Source organism: Penicillium cinerascens (assembly GCF_028974065.1).
Source record: "Penicillium cinerascens strain IBT 15544 chromosome Unknown contig_16_segment0_segment0, whole genome shotgun sequence".
NCBI lineage: Eukaryota > Fungi > Ascomycota > Eurotiomycetes > Eurotiales > Aspergillaceae > Penicillium > Penicillium cinerascens.
In genome coordinates, this window is record NW_026695286.1 from 140900 (window position 1) to 154499 (window position 13600).

The 13600-nt window shown below is 48.0% G+C and overlaps 4 protein-coding genes across 4 annotated transcripts; 2 read left to right on the forward strand and 2 right to left on the reverse strand.

The window, feature by feature from the left end:
* Positions 1–3350: 3350 nt before the first annotated feature.
* On the reverse strand, positions 3351–5170 carry cpdS (uncharacterized protein; the record flags this gene model as incomplete). The annotated part of the gene is made up of 5 exons (XM_058447108.1): positions 3351–3451; positions 3536–4261; positions 4318–4738; positions 4791–4936; positions 5008–5170. 5 exons carry the CDS (start codon positions 5168–5170, stop codon positions 3351–3353), a joined length of 1557 nt encoding a protein of 518 aa, XP_058312519.1.
* Positions 5171–7242: 2072 nt separating this feature from the next.
* Positions 7243–9816, forward strand: N7498_000046 (uncharacterized protein; the record flags this gene model as incomplete). The annotated part of the gene is made up of 2 exons (XM_058447109.1): positions 7243–7345; positions 7409–9816. The coding sequence occupies 2 exons, from the start codon at positions 7243–7245 to the stop codon at positions 9814–9816; spliced, it is 2511 nt and encodes an 836-aa protein (XP_058312520.1).
* A 2062-nt stretch (positions 9817–11878) lies between these two features.
* N7498_000047 (M50 family metallopeptidase) lies at positions 11879–12840 on the reverse strand (the record flags this gene model as incomplete). The annotated part of the gene is made up of 4 exons (XM_058447110.1): positions 11879–12085; positions 12142–12186; positions 12239–12601; positions 12655–12840. 4 exons carry the CDS (start codon positions 12838–12840, stop codon positions 11879–11881), a joined length of 801 nt encoding a protein of 266 aa, XP_058312521.1.
* A 296-nt stretch (positions 12841–13136) lies between these two features.
* On the forward strand, positions 13137–13584 carry N7498_000048 (uncharacterized protein; the record flags this gene model as incomplete). The annotated part of the gene is made up of 2 exons (XM_058447111.1): positions 13137–13299; positions 13331–13584. 2 exons carry the CDS (start codon positions 13137–13139, stop codon positions 13582–13584), a joined length of 417 nt encoding a protein of 138 aa, XP_058312522.1.
* Positions 13585–13600: the final 16 nt, after the last annotated feature.

Sequence of the window (13600 nt, forward strand, 5' to 3'; positions counted from 1 at the left end):
CCTCAAATTCCTTTCCTGAGCAAATTAAGCCAGGCGACACGACCCACATCTTCACACCATCCCTAAAATCGAGACTGTACGCATCTCAGCAGCTTGGCATTATCGTAATATTTGGCTGTAAAGAGACGCGAGATTTTATATCAATCTTTCATGCTCACTATGCCTCTAGGCATTTCGAAAATGGACGCAAAAACCAGTGGCTCGATGGACGGTCGACAATCAATGCCTGTCAGGCTCTCCTCAGATTCACTAGAATTCTTTTAGAATGTTCTCTTTAAATATAAATAATTGGAACATTCTAAGACCTCCATCGCTTGTCATAGCCATTACTCGCACTGAAACGGTCCCAAGCGCTCACCGATCGCGCCGCCAAAGTCTCGCAATGAATCCGAGCTGGCATCAGTACTAACATGATGTTCCCGGGTTACTATAAAGTAAGATAATTACTTGCTATGATTTACACACTGGGGAAAATGCTCAGATGAATTCACTGGGTTTAATTGCCTCCGGGCGAGTCTTCGAATGCGGATTCAAAATGGATTCCATAGACCACAAGTATCGTTTCTAGGCGGCCCTGGAAGACTTACGATTAATAACGCGACAGAAGCGAAAGGTCCCCGATTACGAGGCAATTAGGCTGAACTGGATGAAACCACTCCGTCCAACGCTTCATCGCCGTACTTGATTAGCCACAACCCACAAGCATAAGGTAACGGTTGAGAAGCCAGCACTTGCCTTAGGAAGGTTCCGGTATAGCTATTATCTTTAGAATTGGGCTGAACAGATTAAAAGTCATTAACCCTGGAAATTAAGCGGGCAGAAAATGCTATAGACTCATAAACGGATGGCAAGAACAATCAGTCCCTTGGCATTTTGAGTGTACACGAAAACGTAGCCTGAGAAAATAAAATATTTATCCGAGAAAAACTTGTATTGCTCTAGTGATGACTGTGTGTGGTCTTCTAGCCCGTGTATCGGACAATTAGACTAATTGATTGTTGATGTTAATAGGCGTAAGCTGCTGCTGAAGCGTTATAGAAAGTTAAGGGTCGACATTCTGTGTTACAACAAATATGATTCGTCAGTACCCCGTTTAACATACGAAATACGAAAGGAGAAACAAGGGCTCGCTGACGGACCTTATTTCAGTGGTAAATTGACATCTCTCACTTCGAAGGATCGCAGTCTCAAAGCCGAGGTATTTCCTGCGTGTTAAAACAAGGCAGCCAGGAATCTAAAGCAGAGCTGAACAGATCGACCGCAAGATACCGAAGCTAAGAGTTGTTATTCATCCTTCCCTGCTGTAAATCCAGTCTGAGCAGTGAATCCGGCCAGGATAAACCAATCCAAAGGCTGTCCCTTTCTCAGGGGCAGTGTCACACTTGGGCACATCCTGGACAATTTCGCTCTTGGGAGAATCGTAGTTCGTATCTTGTTTGGTGACGGAATGTCCTCTCCACGGATCATACTCGCCATTGGTGAATATGACGTGACTGGGGTTCATCCTTTTGCCACCATAACATGTTGATCAGCGAAACATCGGGCTCTCCACGGAAAGCCCTCGGGCTGAAAGTAAACCCACCATCTCGTTTATCGCTAGTGGCGGTCCAGTTGCTGTAGCGGCTCACGAGGTAAATGTTAGCTGGATTAGAGCCCTGAAAGTCGCCGAACGCGGTATCAACGAGCCAGTCCCACGCATTATTGTCGCCAGTTGAATCCACTTAGACTCCAAGGCTGCTCCCACCGTGACTACCATTGAAACTAGCCGAAGATAGATAGATTTGGTAGAGAAAAAGACGGAAAGCGTAGATATAGACCTCCAAGGGGATAGCTGGACTGTAGGCGTTAGAAAGCCTTTGTGTGTGTGGTTAGTCTACTGGTCACTGGCTGCTCCTCCGGCTTAGGTGTAAGCACGACACACGCGCTATACTAGCCCGGTGGTACACTTTACCTTACGGCCCGCGATGTTGAAAAAATGAAACGCTCCTTAGGCAACATTTCTGATTGCGCTCGAGCCACTTTCTTGCCCCTTAATCTTAATTCTCTTTCCTCCGTTCACACAAGTGCCAAAGATATTAGCTCAAAAAGTCAGACTAAGCATTCTAGTTGCAACTGCCGGAGTGATGGCATGTCCAGAGGGCCGAACAGCCGACAGGTTTGAAACGAAGTTTGGAAGCAATTGCCTCGCTCACTACTTCTGTTCTATCTACTTAAACCTTTGCTACTGGACTAGTTCATGCCGAATTTCAATTCTCATATTGCCATTATAGGGCCTAGTGCCCATCGAGTCTCGAGCGTCAACTTTGACAATATCACTCTTATAGGTGTATACGAGCCTTAGGAAGCATACGGCCAAAGCAAAACAGCTCTTCTCTGAGCTGCCAATGAAATCAAAAGACGTTATGGGTCTCATGGTCTCATGTTCTGTATGCCTTTAGTTTGCACTTTGGTGGAATCTAGACTGGATTACTGCGCTATGTCTCGGACGAACAGAAGGCCAACTGCGCCAAGAATGATGTTTTGTCAAACTACTGGAAGAGCCCGGAATAAGTAGCAGCCACGACTATGTGGGCGGCCATAACAAAAGATTTAGAGTGCCAGGCAGGCAAATACTTGGATAATTATCGGATTACTGGGCCGCATGATACGACGAAAGGAAACTACGCCCCGCGATATGCTCCGTGGGGACATAATGTAGATGGTGCGTCAAAGCTTTGAGTAAAGACATTGGAGATGCTACTCCTGAAGGAAAAATGCGCAGTGGACATCTGAGATACATTTATGGACCCGGTTAGCCCAGCCAGAGTGTGGGGTAACTGGGATATATCCCAAACAAATTTTACAGGAAACTTTCCTGGTTGACGTGAGAGAAAAGCGACAATTACGTCCGACTTCACCGGGAGTACGAAGTGCACACAAATGCTATTTAGAAGCTTGGAACCGTTGACTGAAATTATTGCGCGCAAGTAAATCTCCTTAGGGCTAAGTAAGGCCTACCGATTCACTCGAAATGCGGTTCATTTAGTCTCCTTTGGCCTCCGGAAATGACATTCTCAGCGCATGCTACAACACTCATTTTTAGTGAATACATGAAAGAACGTCATAATATATCCGAACTGCTGTATTTTCTTTCGCTATTCGGCTGTCACTTTTGAGTAAATTCAATCAAAATATGCATACAAGGTTCCAATCTCGAACCGAAGAGGCCGTGACTAGACACGAGAGCTACCTACGCTGTACTAGAAATAGGATTCAGATAAAACCGTATAAGATTGAGTTACTGAGTTTCTGTCTATTCGCTTGATTAAACTCAAGTCAAATGCTCAGATGGTTTCCCTTTGTCCATGGTCTCATTGGGTGGTGAAAGGCCCCTTCTGCTGAAGGCTCTTGATCCGGCCTAGTAGGAATTCAAGCTGTCGATATGCAGCACCAGGAACGTATTGAGGGATTTCTAGAAGAATTAATAGTCAGAGAAAGGAATCGCCTGGCACAAGACAAGGGCAGCGAGAGGTGAGGACTGTGGGGAGTCACTTACCATGTCCAGATCCATACACTGTGCTGAACGTTAAGCCACGCTCAGTATGGGCGGTGCCTAGTATACCAGCTCCCGCATCAGCCGTAAATGGGATTTGTGCATTTCCATTGGCGATCTCATCCAGTGCATGAGTATAAGGGACGAAAAGCGGTTCTTCAAGGGCCGGCTTTTCGAATCCCTGGGCACCGTTCCAAGTCATGCTCTGGATTGTGGCTAAGGATCCATTCAAAAATAATAGATAATCATACCAGCCGTGACCAATCAACACATTGTTTGTTCGCTCGATGACACTCGGGAGCGGGCCAAGAGCGCTTGGAACTGACCCGTCTCCATATGGGAAGATTTCACCTCCACAAACTGCATAGTTTGTCGGCGGAACATGCAATGCCTTCTGAACAGCGGACTGGTTGAAGTAGTCGTTCGGGCCTCCCGCCAGGGAAGGGAAGCCCATCTCATCCCACAGGAATGGACAGAAGTCCGTCAGATGATACATATTGAAGCATGGATTGATGTAAGTCGCAGCCTTGACGATCTGATCCCAGACATCACATCCCTCCTGATTTGGATCTGGAGCAGTCGGAAAATCCTGGGGTGGGGGGAATGTCAGCGCTTCGTTAAGGAATTTGTTATATCCGCATTCCTCAGCGCGATTATTGATCTCTTCCATGAAGGTATCGTTCAATGAAAACACGGTAGAAAAGTGATTCAAAGCGGCAACCGCAGGAGCTATAGAGTCAAAACAATCAGTGGCGGGTAGTGTCACATTTCGAATTCAAACTGACCGTACATCATCACGTTATCCTCATTGATAGATGGGTCATTGATTTGGATGCCCTTCAAGTTAAAGTAAGTAGTGTCTTTGCGATCCAGCATCCCTGAAGCCAGATAAGGAATATATTGGCCTGCATAGCTCTCTCCAGTGATATACACCTTGTATCCTTGCATACTGAAGGTTTGAATAAATCTCTTCCAGAAATCATTGAACTGATTTGAGACATCGATCTCATTCTGAACGGTAGAGGGTCCAGGAGAAAATCCTGTACCAGCAGGTTGGTCAATGTACACGACATTTGTCAGATTCGTCCATGAGTAAGGGTTTCGAACGGGCGCATGCGTTCCGGATTGCCAAAGAAAGGGGCCATTTTCTTGTAGAAGTCCATCGAGTGAGCTGCATCCAGGCCCTCCATTCAGCCAGATTGTGATCTGAGAGATCAATCAGTGAACATCATTTTTGCGGATTAGGACCGTCTCATACCTCATTTTTCGCATCTGGGTTGCTAGATGGGAAAAACCAAAAGAATAGGCTTGAATCCCCGTGGGGTGTATTAGGGAGAAGCCCAGAATAACTCTCACCAATGTCGAAGGGGACTTCCGGGAAATCTTTTCCGTCGACCAGGAATTCTGTAGACGGATGTTAGCCATTCTATCTTCAAATCCCGAAGAGTATTAGGGCTATCCTTCGGATGACTCACGCTCTGTCTCGTTGTTCAAATATTGGTGGCTGGTCTGAACAGGTTGAGCATCTCTTTTAATGAATCTTTTCGCGCGTTGTTTCAACGATGCGGCTTTTCGGTGAGGGCTCTGCAAAGCCACGGCCGTGGCGACCAGTAGCGTAAATGGAACCAAGAAGCGCATTTTTTAAGATAAAGAGAGCTGGCTCTTAGAAGATACTTGGCTAAGGAAACTTTATGGCGGGTGGTCGCGTAGATAAGTATTTATCTATCACTAGGACGGTGCAAGTCGGAGAACGGTCGCAATTACGATCGTTACTAATAATGTAAGAATAAGACTACGCAACTACTTGTAGATCCCTAGCGGTACGATCCGCAATCTCTTAGTGATTGGTTAGTTGCACGCGGGGTATCTCGGCCGCTTAAAGTTATTGCAACGTTACCAAGGACAATAAGGAAGGTGATATAAAGGAATATGACGTGATAGATCAAAAGTTGGTATTTTTTTCCTTAGATCCGACGGAGTCCTTATGGGGTAGAACTTGAACTTGGACCGACCGCAAAACTAGGGGAGCGTTCACTATTGTATGCAAATGAGCTTTTATACCCAATTTAGAGACAGAATACTTCCAGCATCGCGAAAATGCCAACCCTGGTGGATGGGGGCCATAATTTATTGTATGATGCGTTCGGCGCGGTAAGCGAAACACGTTCAAAACGTGATATATACCCTGATGATGTGGCCATAATAATGACATTAATCTATCAGCAACCTGCAGGAAGTAGAAACTGAGATCAAAACTCTATGGCTGATCTCCTGCGGGTTGATGTTTGCAAGATTGCGCGACCTAATGCCTCAAATAGGCTTAGCTTAGAGGTTGGGTTCAGGATTATTCTGCCACAGAGCTAAGAATCAAAGTAACCCTGCTAGGAAACTTTTGTTGGCGATTATCTGAATTTCAATTGGATTATCTGGCTTAATTGTACAACTATTATTTCTCGCGATTATTGAATGATCACGATCTGCTCGATCCGTGAGAATGCCTGAATACCCACAATCGGTTTACATCCTTCCCTTTTTGCGAGATAGAGAAACAATTCCTGTTTGCAAGGTTCCGCACTCAAACGAAACCAATCGCTAATAGAACAATCTCGTAACCTCCATATCCCCCCTCTATCTAACCCAATCTATTATCACCGACAGTATGTGTGTTAAGAATTGGAAGGTCGGCGAAGCTCTTCATCATCGCTGTCATTTATTTTGCGATCCGGCCTGCTCGCAAATCTTTGTGTAAACGGCAAATAACAAGTGTCGTGAGGTCTGTCTGTCAGCCGTGACCGCTCCGGTAATGAATGGTTACCGCGGATGACGAGAAAAGTGGTTGACTAACGATCTTTTCCCTACTAATTCCCGACCTCGGGTGTCCGTCGGTGTCCCGCCCATCCCCCGCCCCCCGGGGGCAAGGTCATGTTACATTTGGGAGGCCCATAACGTAATTCATAAGCGGCCCGCCCACCCAACCATCTAGGTGGGTGAAGATAAGATAAGATTACAGAAAAATAAATGCCTTAGGGTCCCTATGCGGTAGGGCCGTCCAAAGAGCAAATATTTAATCCTACTACCCTTCCGGAGAGATCAGCGACCACTGTAACGTAATAGCTGACCCCTAGTAATAAGAAAGATAAGAAATTCAAGAGAGAGAGAGAGAGAGAGGAAAAACGGTGACAGATGGCAGAACGGAACTTCCATGTTGAATTCGAAGCTCTGGGTATTTGTGACAACCTACCTCGTCTTTCCATGACAGTATAAATATTACTCGTACCTCCAACACTTGATATCTTCCGCGCATAATCATATGGCCATCTGATGAACCGTCTGTTGAGGATAAGTCTAAGACGATCCACGGCACCTACATGTAGGCGTTTTGCCGTAGGGGGATTTCCAACATGGTAGCATGTCCGGAGGCTGTTCTCACGGTGGCCCTGGTTCGAAACCGACAAGAGAACAACGCATTTAGGGGTCCACTGGTCAGAACATGCAAGCTAGTTGAATCATCCCTGTACAAAAAGAGGGGGGTGAAAGCCACAGAACCATCTGAAAGACCGAAGGTACCGCATCCCGTGTCAGATCTTAGGGGGTGTGTTGAGGATAAGTCTAAGACAATCCACGGCACCTGTATGTAGGCTTTTTGCCGTAGGGGGATTTCCAACACCGTCAAGAGCCTTTTTTCCTTCAAACCTCCACCTATTTCCATTATGACGGAATCTTTTGTCGAGAAAGGCGATGATGCCAGATATGGCGAGGGTTATTGCACCGACTTGGAGACCATTCGCAAGATGGAGTACCCTCTGCTCAATGGTATGACTTCTTTTATCTCGTAACGCGATGTCTATGCTGACTATCAACCTAAAATGGATTCAGAGACCATCTATCTTGATCACGCTGGAACAACGCTCTATGCCAAGTCTCTGATTGGGTCATTCTCGCAAGACATGATGTCCAATTTATACGGGAACCCCCATTCCATGTCTCAATCCTCACAACGATCTACGAAGCGGACGGAAGATGTGCGACTCCGAGCCCTTCAATTTTTCAATGCGGACCCAGATGAGTACGATCTGGTTTTTGTGGCCAATGCCACCGGTGCTATCAAGCTAGTCGCCGAATCGTTCCGGGATTTGGATCCTCGGGGCTTCTGGTATGGGTACCATATCGACTCCCATACCAGTCTTGTTGGGGTGCGGGAGATCGCCAATATGGGTTACGAGTGCTTTCGAGATGTTGAAGTGGACGCGTGGATCTCAGAATTTGGCCCCGAACAACCGAGAACGCCCAAGCTGCTTGCCTTTCCGGCACAGTCTAATCTAAACGGCCGACGTCTTCCCGTCCGTTGGTGTAAGCAGATCCGCAGCGCTGCTAGTGCGGGCGGAGGCAATATCTTCAGCCTACTGGATGCCGCCTCATATGTGTCAACGGCACCACTAGAAGTGAATGACTTAGCGCCCGACTTTGTCGCGCTCAGCTTCTACAAGATATTTGGCTTTCCCGACCTAGGTGCGTTGATTGTTCGGAAAAGCGCCGCCCGGGCCTTTGAGAGGCGCAAGTTTTTTGGTGGAGGCACTGTGGATATGGTGTTAGCATCAGGAGCACAATGGCATGCAAAGAAGGAAACCTCCATTCACGAGCAGCTTGAAGATGGCACTCTTCCCTTTCACAACATTATTGCATTAGGTGCCGCCTTGGATACGCACAAGCGTATTTACGGTTCAATGGCCAATATCTCCGCCCATACCGGGTTGCTTGCCAAGCAGGTTTATGACAGTCTCTCTTCGTTGAGACATTACAATCGCACAAACGTTTGCCGGATCTATCAATCAGGCTATGGCAATCTCGCGTTACAAGGCCCAATTGTCGCGTTCAATTTAAAGAACAGTCGAGGCGAGTGGATCCCTAAAACCGATATCGAGAGACTGGCAGCGGCACGGAATATCCACCTGCGTTCTGGGTCCGTCTGTAACCCAGGCGGCACGGCCTCATCTCTTGGCTGGAGCGCTGCCGCTCTTAGCCGTCATTATGCGGCAGGCTTGCGTTGCGGCGATGACCATGATGTGTTAGACGGGCGACCCACGGGGGTTCTTCGTATCAGCCTGGGTGCAATGACCAATCTCAGAGATGTCCAGTCTCTAATCCAATTCATCAAAGAGATTTACGTGGAGAGCGTCCCACCGGTTGCATTGCCAGCCTCTTCTCTAAAAGGCAGCGTGCTTATCGCACCTCGTTTCTATATCGAGAGTTTGGCAGTGTTCCCAATCAGAGGCTGTGGTGCCTTTAAAATCCCCGCAAGCAAGTCTTGGGAAGTCAACAGTGAAGGATTAGCATGGGATCAGACATGGTGTCTAGTTCACGAGAAGACTGGAAAGGGGCTGGATGAGCAGACGTATCCGCGGATGGCACATATTCTTCCGACGGTTGATCCGGAACGCGAAAGCCTTCTCGTGTCATACGATCGGACGGTTGATCCTGCTCACGACATCGTTCGCGTCTCATGCGCTCCGCCAGCTTCAAAGGGGCAAATTAGCCTGGAAATTCCTCTTGACTGGGCGAAAACGAGTCTGGTAACTACGTCAAAATCTGACACAAGCAGTAGCTACAAGGAAGGGACATCCACACAATCCCATTTCTCAAATCTAACGAAAACCTTTTTCTCTGAGATTTTAGGTGTGCCCTGCACCCTCGCCCGGTGCTCTTCCCAATCCACTGGCCAGTTTCAGCCACCACAACCGAGCAATACTTGCGGGGGTCGAATGCGCAAGCTCTTCAGGACTAAGGCCAGTCATGAAAATGGCCAGCGCTCCCATATTTCATCTAATGAGCCTACTAGGCCGATCGTTTCAAAACAATCAGCTATCCACCACATAACCCAAGCCACCGCCGTCCACGCCACGCGAGGGATTGCAATCAGCAAGCCAATGACCGCAGAAATGTTCCGTGCAAATATTGTCGTTGCTGAGCGAGGGAATATGGTCGACGCACAGAAGTCCAACGCCGAACACCACTGGTCGTCTCTCTGCATCGGCCAAGACCGGGTCTATCTTGATGTTCTTAAGAATGACCGGCGCAGTCAGACTGGGAGCAGTGACCGAACCACAGGCACAGATCGTGCCAAGTCATTTGCGCGCGTCATTATACGCCAAGCTAACGGTGAGAATCTGCTGGGCACATACGCCATCCTTCCCACGGAGGACGTCGACATTTGTGAGTCTGAGAAATTCGGTGGTAAAACAATTGCGGTGATGGATGTGGTTTTTCCTTCGTCTAAAGGTGAATAAAGCGCACGAATTCCGGTCCATTGGGCTGGGGAGCACTCAGCGCCATTTCGTCTGGCCATGCATCCTTAGCAAGTTCGAACACAGTGCTACCAGAGGCGTTCTCTTGGTACAAGAGGGCATCACGACAGGATAGCATCTGGTCCAGAAGGTCCGAGAAGCCAGTCGTGACTGCCTGGTACTAGGGTGTATTCCCCGACCCATCCAGAAGCTCGAGAGCTTTGTAAGCGATAGGCTTAGCCAATTCTAGAATGAGGGCCATGGTGCTATGCATTTCTCCTAATGCTACCTTGGGACCACATTCAAGTGGCCGGCATGACTCTAAGCACTAGGCTAAGGGTTTCCATGAATCATGATACCCGGCACGCTAGAGCAACATGTTGGAAACAAGCGATCGATCTAGTAGATCCACCAAAGAAGAGACATCGTTGAAATCCGTCTTCATCTGGGGTTGGAAAGGCACGAAAAGTAAATGGAGAAGGCTTTTGCCTTTCCGGTCCAAAGTTTCTCGATTGGCCCCGCTTTTGATCAAAATATCTGTAGACTGACAGCGACGAAGGCCGTAGGCGATAGCGAGCGGAGTGTGTCCTGCTGGTCAACGGACCTCCAAGAATTCGGGATAAGTTCCGACTAGGTGGTGGACTAGCTTCATAGATCCTTCGCACGGCTCCGACATCACTGCACGATGGAGAATGAAGCTCTCTTTGTAAAACGTTAGTAAATGATTGTTTCAAGTCAAGGGTGTAGAGATGGAACATACTTTTCGTATCGAGCCAAGCTTGTACGGGATCACCAAGTTCAGAGGGAAACCGATTCAGTCTCTGGACACGCTTGTCCTCTCGATGTCGCTCGACACATTTGGTATAAAGTGTTGGAAATTGGAGCCCTCACCCTAAGGCGCCAACATCGGTCGGCATCTCTCTGCCCCGATGGCTGCTGATTGGTCAGCTAGGCCCATGAGGTTATTGAAACTGGGCGCCCGTATATGCAGGTTCCTCATCTATATCCTTCTTTGCTTCTTTTCAGGGGAATTCTCTCATGGACACTGGGTAGCGGTGTAGGAGAACACTTTTGTATGCATTTCTCTTAGAAAACAGTTCTCAGGGGTAGGATATAAATATCCCCCTGAGAACGAGCAGAAAAGATTATCAGAATTTACCATTAATTATCTGTCCATCTTCTTTTCGTCTGATCATCTACCCTTCATTTCTCAACACCATTTTGGCTTGCCAATAAATTTTGGCCCCATCGCATCTTCTTCTATATTAATATGTCCATCATCCTCTAGTACATGGGATGGCTCTTCGTCGGCATTAATGCATCGATCCTGATGTATTTCATTCTCAGGTTTGCGGCATAGTGGTGGCTTCGCAGGTATCACCTTCATCTTTTCAACAAATACAACTATATAGTGTCCGCTGCTCTCGATGGTGGCACCCAAGTTTGCGTATTTATTCTCACTTTCGCGGTCTTTGGTGGCAGTGGACCCTCCCATGCATTCCCGTATGTATCACTGTCTTTTTACTCAGTCTCCTGACATGCTAATTATTCTCTTTTCTTTTAGGACATGGGCCGGAAATCCCGACTCCAGCCACAACCTGGATTACTATATGGCCAATCCGGCTTCGAGTGAATGAGCACCTCCCGTGTTCAGTTCATACATTAACACGGAATGTTGGTGTCTGTTAGGGACCCGTTATTCAATATAAGGTCCAAATGATGTGTACCATAATGTGTCTCTTGGAAGAATATAACCGTTGAATTCGTTGCACAATCAATTGCCGCTCTGTAAAGGTGATCTCCATCGGATTTCTAGATTTCTGTGCCTTTTTTGCGCAGAAAAGGAGAAAAGTGGCTTGGGCGGGCCGGCAATCTATTCTAGTCCTCTTGTATGTTGAGGGCTGTGTACCTCAAAACCACTGTAACTAGGTGGATTACTGGCCATTTTCTGGCAGATTCGACTGAACGAATATCGATCATCAATTCAATCCGCCAAATAGACTACGAAGGGTATCGTTTCATTATGGTCATTAATAGCAACGTTTAGATATCTACCTAGTAGTCATTATGTAGGAATGAAATGCTTGGAATCATCCTGCTGCTGACTGAACGACTCATGGAATACCGCAATTCCACCTATGATGCCAACTGCCATGAACACAAGGGAAATGATAGACCAAATCAGACCCCAGCACTGAGAGGAACCGCCGTACTTGCTGGCAAAGACGCTGGCATCCGAAGTATTCACCTTGCGAAGGATCAGATCATCACACTGTGTTGGTGGCATTGTCAGACTCGATTTACTATATGAGGCCAACGGACACTTACAATATCCCAGACACTGTAAAGAGCAGACATAACACCGATGAAGAGCTATTTGAGGAGGATTAGAGGGTGTCTTCGCAATGTATAGGTATGAACTCACCACTACCCATCTCAAGGCCTCGCCATGCGCAATAAACCAACAAGCCACAAGCAAAGCGACGGCAAGAAGGATCGTCATGATGGTTAGCCAATCCTTGCGAGCCCACCATAGCGTCAACAGGAAGCAGATGCCGAGGATAATGCTTGCGACTTTGCTTGCAACAATATCAAATCCGGCGAAGATTAAAAGGGCGCCAATGATGGAAGACCCTAAATATCCCGCAGGGAGGGTAACGGCGCTGATTCCACCTTGCATGTGAGTCACTCCGCCTTCGTGTGGGTCGAGCGAGATCGATTTAACCCTTCCGCCTGTGCAACATGCGGTACTAGCGTGGCCGAATTCGTGAAATGCGATCACCAACATCTAGTTCATTAGATCAGCCCACCTGGAAAGATCTGGGGTTAAGTGTCATTTACCTTGAAGGGCCAAAGAGACCAGCGCACATATGGCAGATTCCATAGCAGCGCTATAACAACCACATACACCGCCATCACTCCAAGAGTAACGGCCTGCGTGTGGTTGACCGATAGGGCGCTGCGTTTGATAAGATGCGGGGCCATCTCGACAGCCCGTTCTCCTAACGGGGCGTACAAAGCCGGCATCTTGATGGCTGACAGGGCCCTGTTGTAAGTAGAGAAAGGGAACCCGAAGAAATGAGGTTGAGTTCAGTCTCAAGGTATTCTCGGGACACGATTAAGAGGGCCTCCTTGTTGTACGCGTCCTTCTTGGCTTGGGGAATGAGACGCGCATGCCAGTTGTTTTTTCCTGTGGCGCACGGCCCAGGGGGTGCTTGGCCCGTGGCTGGTGACAGGACGCCTATTTTTAGAGGAATCGGTCGACTTACGAGACCGAGATTGATCTTGTACCGTTTTAGCGAATAGCTTCCGCGTTACCGTTGATGGAAGTACCAATCATCTTTCCGTCACGCACGTTAGAAACGCGATCTAGGAGACGGTGCCTTACCAGCCCTTTCTCAGTGCGAGCGCTGGAAACGATGAAGTTGTCAGCTCCAGCGGCAATTTCAACATCACGCAGATTGACGGGAGCAAGTGCACCGGCCAGTGAATCGGCCAAGTGACACAACGTGCCAAGGTGTCGGCCGTGGAGACGAGCCCACTACCCGTTTGGAGAACGACGACAGCTACTTTGCCGGCGGCGACCGGTGCACCACGTATTCGGCTACTCCTCAATACATCACCTCGACTTCACGGGTCTTCGACCCGTCCCAGGAAAGCACGGCCTACGCAAACTTTGATTTCCGCGACCCTCGCGCGGTGACCCTGAGATATGCGGCGATGGGTATCGCCGAAACTTGTTCTTGGAGGCCACCGAAGGCGGTTACATGATCCAAAATTCCACAAC